General features: G+C 39.6%; 1 protein-coding gene across 1 annotated transcript; it reads right to left on the bottom strand.

Moving 5' to 3' along the window:
• Nucleotides 1-31: 31 nt before the first annotated feature.
• MED31 (mediator complex subunit 31) lies at nt 32-4,076 on the bottom strand. The gene is made up of 4 exons (XM_015881132.2): nt 3,906-4,076; nt 2,627-2,704; nt 1,940-2,036; nt 32-1,250 (listed from the first exon to the last, which is right to left on the bottom strand). The coding sequence occupies exons 1-4, from the start codon at nt 3,913-3,915 to the stop codon at nt 1,064-1,066; spliced, it is 372 nt and encodes a 123-aa protein (XP_015736618.1). The 5' UTR covers nt 3,916-4,076; the 3' UTR covers nt 32-1,063.
• Nucleotides 4,077-8,486: the final 4,410 nt, after the last annotated feature.

The raw sequence follows: 8,486 nt of genomic DNA, 5'->3' as shown, positions 1-8,486 counted from the left end.
CAGTCTGAATTTACTGAACAGTAATACTTAATGACTAAGTTTAACCTTTAATAGCGGAGGAGGGGGAGGTACAGAGAGGAGCAGGTAGAAGACCAGAAAAAAATACTTTTTCTTCCTGAAGCTAATTTTATGCAGCTGCTGAAGCTTTTAAGCTAAATTTTCAACACCAACAATGTTTAGCAGCTTATCTGTTTAGCAGCAGGTATGGTGAGCTGAGGGCTAGCAGTTTCCATGTCACTGACTGCACTGCTGCACCTACTCCTACAGGAATATGAAACAGGTGAATACAGCATGAGCACAATCTAAAATATGAAAATGAAATCCCTCACAGCTACCATGATCTTCATCCTTACAGAAAAAAACAACAGCTACACAAGAACACATAATGCTTCTCCAGTTTTGCAAGCATTTACACCACCTTTGTACCAGAACCCAGGAAACAAACATGGCATTGCTCCATCTGTGCTATAAAAGTTTGTCATTACTTATTTCTGCTCCACTCTGCAAGTCCTTATCTCTTCACACTGCATTTTTTGTCTCTCAAATAACATTATCAAGAGAAGTCTAAATTACCTCTGCCCACCGACCCCCCATCAAAAAACCCCAGCTAAACAGAATGGACAAGTAATAGCTCATCTCTGTTTCCAGGGAAAAAATTACAAATTAATTTTGTGCAACAACCATAATCACTTTGCTCTTAAAAAGCAGTACGTCTTAGTCACATTTGGAGACATGTTCTCTCTCGCTGGAGAGTCTTCTGAATGACACTTTTTGTTGATGCAGCAATGTCAGTGCCCTCAAAAAGGAGGTTTGGTTTTCAAAAGGAACCAATACCAGAAATAATACTTTTAACAAGATTGCCCATCCCACATAAGAAACTGCAGAAGTAGGTGTTTCAGGCTTCTCTTGTAAAAATGTTACAAGTTGCTACAAGACAAAGTCACCAGACAAATCAAAACTTCAAAGCATACACGTGGCAAAACCTACAAAAGACTTTGTTCCTTTCTTGTAAATACTTGAATTAATGCAAAGTACATTTTATCATCACTCTTCCAAGTGCTTTTCATTTCACAGAGGTGTTCTGTTGCTGCTCTGCTAGTGCTTGCTGGAGGCGCATTCTCTTCCGTGAATAGTGCTGCCAGTGAAGGATCTGCTGCTCATCAATAAACTTGGCACACTGAGCATTTACCAGTTCTTTGCGAAAGTGCTCATACTGGAGCAGCTCTAACATATGCAAACACTGAGGATACCTGGATTTAAAAAAAACACAATTTACAAGGTGCACTAGAACTGGAGTCTCCAGTATCTCTCCATTATTTTAGTCATTTAGTGCCTTACTCAAGTACCTGAAACAGTGAGCGCTGTACCTTTTCCATACACTGTAACTTAATACCTTCAGTAACTACAAGGCTAGAAAACAGGGAATCCAATAACAATATAAATACATACACGGAGCTGATTAAAATAACTTTTATAAATACTAGATTTCATTAAAACAAAAACTAATTAATTAAATAGCTCTTTCCAGAGCTCATTTGAAGTAAACAAAAAAAATTTCAATAACTGAGTTTAAACATTAATTAAAAAAATGAAAAAAAACGATTCTTTGTGTAGCTATCAACAGGGCAAAAATCACTCTCAGAATGTTCTTAATGGGCTGAAGTAGTTTTGTCCCGTGATGTTCAGTAATCTTGCTTTATGCAGATAGAAGGTGCAGATAAAGGTTGCAAATGGAAAATTCCATGCATATGTCAAGAATGAAACGTTCTTTAATTGTGCCTATCCCAGACTACAGGAAACAGGAAAATTTATACTGCATATAAACACAGTGCATGTTTTGGCTGCAGGGAGAAATCAAATATGCACATGCTACTTTACAGTGCATAAGAGAAGGTAAAAATCATTAAAATGCAGAAACCTGAGGGCTTTTAATACTTACTTCAAGTATTTTGCATATTCAGGTTCTTTCCAATACAGTAAATATTTAAGATAGTTTACAAAAGCTTTGTCTTTGAAGTATCCTCTTTGTGCAAGAACTGAAATAAGAGACAAGGAATTTTTTACAACTCAATAAAAAAAAAACACAAAGGGAAAAATATATCTTAAGTCAACACTCTAATACAAGTTAAGCATAGTGAGTTAGCATATAACTTTTATACAGCAACAAGGATGCGATGTCTTCAAAAATAGGAACTTCTGACATCAAAACTGTCAGGGAAAACCAAAGAAATTAAGAATTCCACCTGAAACTATTATAAGCATTAGTGAAATGTTGGTTTCAGATATGAGTACTTCTAAGATTGAAATGTAATTATTATTATTTATTTTCTACTACAGATGTGCACTTATTCTCCACCAGACAGTTGTGTTTTATTTCAAGAAATAATCATTTCACATTTTAAAGGTGTCATCTCCTCCCTCTTCTACCTCACCTTTGAAATTCGGACAAATTAAATTATCCTCAGACTACTTTTTTCCTTAAAGATCTCTTCCCTTTTCTTTGTTTACCCTTCGCCTCTGCACACACACACACACACACACACACACACACAGTTTACCATTACACGTAATCATTAAACTGTTAAATAACATTAACTTCTCAGGATCCCTGACATTAAGTACTCACAGTTGAGGTAATTGGGATTTGCTAGGCACTGAACAAACTCCAACTCCAACTGGAACCTAAGTCGATTTCCTGTATCATCTGAATACAAGAGAAAAAAAAAAAACAGTAAAAACTGGACTTACATGGCAGATTTAAAAGTAAGTTTCTCAACTTGAGCCACAAAAATAGAAACGTTTAGAGAGGAGATAAAGCACCAAGAGCCCACAAGTATGGGCTCATCTAGCAGTCTTTTCTATTACATGAATAAGTGTTGGGCCCATGTTAATACATGTACTATTGTTTGTTTGTTTTTTTAACAACTAAAAACGATGCAAATAATGGAGAAATGCTCTCTGACACTTTATGTAGAATATATGAAAAGGGAAGGGAAAGGGGCCTGCTTTTAGTGCAAGGAAAATATAAGAAGGCAAGAAAAGAACACTACCAGCAGCTCACTGAAAGCCTCCTTGCACATAATTTAAGAAATGCTTACCGTGAGGCTGCTTTTTGTTTTGTTTGTTTTGTACAGAGATGTCTCAGTTTAGTGAGAATCCTGCAGTGTTCTCACACTATTGGTGTACAGTAGGCACTGATGACAGACCCAGGGGTCAGCACAAGATTCTGCTGTCCTATGACAAAAGGGTGAGGGAGCTGGGCTTGCTCAGCCTGGAGAAGGCTCAGGGAGATCTCACTCTGGTCTTTCAGCGTGGAAAGGGAGCTTATAGAAAAATATGTTGACTTTCCACCCTGACTGAAAACAACAGAACAAGAAGGAACAGCTTTAAACTCAAACAATAGGAAACTCAGGTTAGATGTTAGGAAGAAATTCTTCTCCGAGGGGCGGTGAGGCCCCGGCACGGGCCGCCCCTCTCTGTGGGGGCCCCATCCCTGGAGCTGCACAAGGGAAGGCTGGAAGGGGCACCGCGCAGGCCGCTCTGGCGGGAGGTCCGATCTGTAAATAAAGTCCCCTCCATCCAAACACTCGGGGTCTATAAAAGATTCAGCTCCTCGACCACAGATGCAACGTGGGATGTCCGCTGCCATGGCGTCCGGGCAGGTAAGAGCCGCGGTGTCTCCATGAACGTCGCGAAGGGCCCCAACGGGGCCAACGGCCTGAGAAGGGCCAAGCCGGGAGGGCAGCGCAGCAGGACCGCCCCGGGCCCCTCCCGAGGAAAACGATTCGGAGCCTGTCGGCCCATCGCTCCCGAACCGCCCGAACTCTGCACGGCAGGACCACCGACGCTCTCCGTGGCCCGGAGTCGCTCGCCCTGCCCGAACCGCACCGCACCGCGCCGCTCACCTGCGTCCATGGCGGCGTGCTGGGCTCCGCTCCCCGCCCGGCCTCAAAATGGCGGCGGGAGCGCCCGCTGTCGGCAGGCGGGAGTTAGGCGGGAGGCGCAACGAGGCAAGATGGGAAGGTCTGTGGTGGTGAGGAGCTGCGTTAATGATGCGAGTTGTGTAGAAAATGACCTTTTGAAATAAACTAAAGTTGGAGCAACTTTTTTTCCCCTTGTCTTGAAAGAGAGCTGTTACCAGACAGGCAGTACGATTGGAAGGTACCTGTAGGAGCAATGTTCTGGGATGGATTTTTTCCTAGGCATGTGTGTGCTTTTCTTTCTTCCCTTTCCCCTTTTCCTTTTTCCCTTTTCCCTTTCCCTTTTTCCCTTTTCCCCTTTCCCGTTCCCTTTCCCCTTTCCCCCTGGCAGCTCATGCTGAGCTGATCTCACACAACCTCTGCAGTTTATTTATTAAGAAGTTATGTCGTAGTGAAACCAGTTAAACAGATGCGCCAGGGGTGCAGAACAGCACTATGCTATTGCACCTGGAGAAGAGTTCAGCACTTAGGTTGCAGATTTATTCCTAATGCTGCATTCATGTCTGGGGTCACACACTGGATGTTCATATCTTGGTTAAAACAAAGACTGGTGGGGTTTAGCACTGTCAAGCTACCTGAGTTCCATTGCTGCTATGATTGCATTATTAGGCACTTGTGTAACAGTTTGCACTATACAGGCTCAACACGAATCCTAATTCTTTTTTAAAATTTGTGATTTGTTAAACTATTTTCAGTGTCTCAGCATTTTCCTGTAGTGCTATCTCTTTCTATGTAGTGTAACTGTTCCCCTCCAGCCCCAATAGAAATTAGGCTATAAGACCACCTAAAAAAAGACTTCTGCATTGCTTTCCTTAATAAAATAATTTTGTGTTTTGTTTCTTTTTTCCCCAAGGTTTTAGTGGTTGTGGAGTACTACCATTACTATAACAGAATTAGCAGGTCACTCCCCAGTAAATACAGACTTTTGTCTAAAAGCAGAGATCAAACATATCCCACGCATTGGCAGTGCTATTCTGGAACACGATGTATCTCCCAAGACTGACTTCAGAGGAGAGAATCCTAAGAAAGGCTTGGTCACATGAATTAAATTACTACGTAGGTTTGCCAGAGTAAAGTGCAAGAACGCAATTCTTGGCCATCAAAACTAGGAACAAAATTGAAAGTTGGAGTCATATTACAAAAACTAAGAACATTCTCTAGGAAAAGCTGGATTTATTTATGCTTTTAAATATTAGCTTAGTCAGACTTTCAGGGAAGAGGTATTAAGCTGTGTGTTTGAGCCAAGAATTTTCCTTTTTATCATCATCAAATCATAACATCACTGCCTCAGTTTCACTTTTTATAGGAGCTGAACTGCTAACCCTATTCTCTGTTTGAGCACTGGTGCTGAACCCTTGTTTTCCTAATGCATTTTGAGAGCATGCTCATAGTAGATCTAGATATAAAACAGCCACTAGCTAACAAACAGATCAGATAAGGTTTTCTACCCAAAGCAAATAAAGCTATTCAGAGTTTAAAATTACACTCCAAAAAGGGACACTTTGCTGCAGTAGTAATTCTAGACAATAAAATCAATGTGAGATGTCCCTATAAATTATATATTTAGGAATGATATATTTATACACAGAAAGTAGAGTCTTGTATGATCTTCAGCAAAGCTTTACAAATAAGAACAGTAATCTTGTTGAACAGCGTCATGCCCAACGCTTGGATTCTCAGACATCTGCTTTTTCTGTAGAATGCAGACTTATGTTGGCATGGATAATGACATCTTAAAAGATCTTACTCATAGAATGTAATACAGAATTTTGCAGACTGGTGAGTAGTCTGCTTCAAATAGAGTTAAATAACAGAGAACAGAGCATGCATTATGTTAGCATTATGTTATATTTATAACCAGCCAGTACGAACTCTGCAATTTTTTTACTCCAATGTTATAATTGCAATTGAATAGAAGCAAGATCATAGTTATCACTGACTGAAACAATTGTTAGAGCATATTTAGTTAAAGGCTTAACTATTCATGAAGCTTTTTGGGCTTTTTTTTGAGGTCAAGTAACAGGCTGGTAATGTACATTTCAGATGTGAACCTATGACTGTCACAGTAGAACAATCTTAATTTGAAGACTATTAAACTCCATTGAGCAAAGAAGTAAGTTTGGCAAAAGGGTGCAAAAAGACTCAGAAGTCTGTGGTTTACAGACATGGCAGCATGTACTCATGTAACTATGGTACTCCTCCACATATAGAAGGCCAATGTGAAGCCAAGAATTCCAAACTAAAAGGCAAATGTTCAGAAAACGTTTTTTTTCTTTAATATATTGGTTAGAAATATCAGTCTTCTTAGGACATGCAGAATGCAGATAACTTTGAGGTCAGCCTTTTGTAAGGAGCAATATGCTTTGAACTTCAGAACAATAATGCAGTGAACACCTTCATAAGGTACTTCTTGTCATTTTGAAGCAAATTTTAAGGTGCTTTAAGGAAATAATTCTGTAGTGAACCAAGAAATGTGGGACCCTATTTAAAATATCATAGTATCATAGTCTGGTGCGGGTTGGAAGGGACCTTAGAGATCATCGAGTCCAACCCCCGGGATTCGAGCCTCCTGTGACAGGACCGGCCACTCTCGACCACTTGCAACCAGCAGCGGGAATTCGAACCAGCCTCGTGCTTGCATAAGCAGCATTCCTATCACTGCGCCACTGGGGCACACTATATAGATAGATAGATAGATAGATAGATAGATAGATAGATAGATAGATAGATAGATAGATAGATAGATAGATAGATAGATAGATAGATAGATAGAGATAGAGAGAGAGAGAGAGAGAGAGAGAGAGAAGCATCCTGGCTCCACAACTGACAAGAATGGCTGAAAATGTGACCTCCTCCTCCATAACAGCCTGAAGGTTCAAGAGCTGGATGGGGAAACCATCACCCCCACCTGCAGAAGTACTGGCTAACTAAATTTTGGATGTCTAATTTAGGTTGTTTGGATTTGGTTATACCAGAACAGCAGATTTCTCTAGGTTTTGTAACTGATAAATGCATTTGAATCCCCCTCATCCCAATTTCCAGACATGAACAACAGAAGTGAGTAGTAGACTATTGCACAGAACTTCCCTAACAGCTCAGAGACCGCCTAGACAAGGAGGTCAAAATCTCAGGGATTTCCTGAAACTTTGAGAGGAGTGGAAGAGCACTGGAATAATTGTCTAAAAAAATAAAGGTAGAAGATCGAGCACATTCAAGTTGTTCATCCCCAAAATGCTGAATGGGCCAAACTGCTGTAACATGTGCTAGAAACCTAGATCCAAAAGAGCTTTAGATTTAAGGATGTTTAGGACAAGTGCTAAACCACATGCAGTACTGAGATGGATTGTTATTAGGAGGAGCATTTCCAGTGTGCAATACTGCTAGCCACCAGGTCTATAATGCTGGTGGACATAAGTGTTAATATTTAGATAAAAATGAGTCATGCAAGTGAAATCACTGGGGCTAATTTAAAAAAATAAAAAAATATATATTTGTTGTTTGGATTTTTTTTTTTTTCCATTATTATTTCACTTGCCTGATTTGAGAGAAGCAGAAGAATAAGATTCTTCTGATCTTGTCCAGGAATACAGAGCTGCACTTGAAATAGTATTGCACTTTTATAGCTGAAGAAAAGAGTACTAGAAACACAAGGTCTCTCGGAATGAAAATGTTGTCATTCATGGAATTCCTTCCTGCTGGCAAGTAAAACTTAACTTAAAATATCTCATACAAACTCACCCACAAGCTCATCCACCCATGATGAAAATAACTTTAATTCTTGGTCACTGCAGAGGTGGTGTACAAACAGTTACAATTTCATAGATGCCTACCTAAATATTTGGCAAGAGCATAAGATCCTTTAGTTGCTTGCTAGCCAACCTGTCAATACTTATAGTTAAGATTGTACAGCACTCAGGCAAACAAAAGTGCTGAATTCTTTAGGGAGCAAATTTAAATATAACAAATATAGACAAGTCCCATTAATCTCTGAATGTCAGGCCTACAGTAGAATGGATTATGTCCTTGTTTACTTAAATACTGTGAAGTAACCTGGAGCTTATGAATAATTACACAGCAGGATAAAACACACCTGGATTTCTTACTTGTGTTATGTTCGATTTTATTTCTTGCTGTATTGCAAAGTTAAAATCTTTTTCTTTCTCATGAGCATATTGAGATCAATATAATACTTCACGTTTCCTTAACTGGCTTTGAGTCTCTCACCAGCTTAACTCTACAATTTCTTTGTAAATTCAAGAGAAAACATAAAAATCTAGTGCAAGGTTATCCCGATTAGTCTTTCTCTTGAATTACAGAAGTAATTATAAAAACAAAGGGAAATAGTACATAATGAATATGTTTTCATCTGGGATTCAGACTCACCACTGTCAATTCATGTACTTCTATTTATTGTTTTGATTTGATGGATAGATCACTTGCTTGATAAGAAATTGGTTGGATTGTTGGACTCAGGGAATTATGGCCAATGGCTCAGTGTCCAAGTGG

This window comes from Coturnix japonica, chromosome 19 (assembly GCF_001577835.2).
Source record: "Coturnix japonica isolate 7356 chromosome 19, Coturnix japonica 2.1, whole genome shotgun sequence".
Classification (NCBI taxonomy): domain Eukaryota; kingdom Metazoa; phylum Chordata; class Aves; order Galliformes; family Phasianidae; genus Coturnix; species Coturnix japonica.
This window is presented reverse-complemented; position numbering and strand designations above follow the sequence as displayed.

Coding starts and splice junctions, on each gene's coding strand:
- MED31 (XM_015881132.2), bottom strand. Junction 2,037..2,626: donor AAATCCCAATTACCTCAACT/GTGAGTACTTAA, acceptor CTCTTATTTCAG/TTCTTGCACAAAGAGGATAC. Junction 1,251..1,939: donor GAATATGCAAAATACTTGAA/GTAAGTATTAAA, acceptor TTTTAAATCCAG/GTATCCTCAGTGTTTGCATA.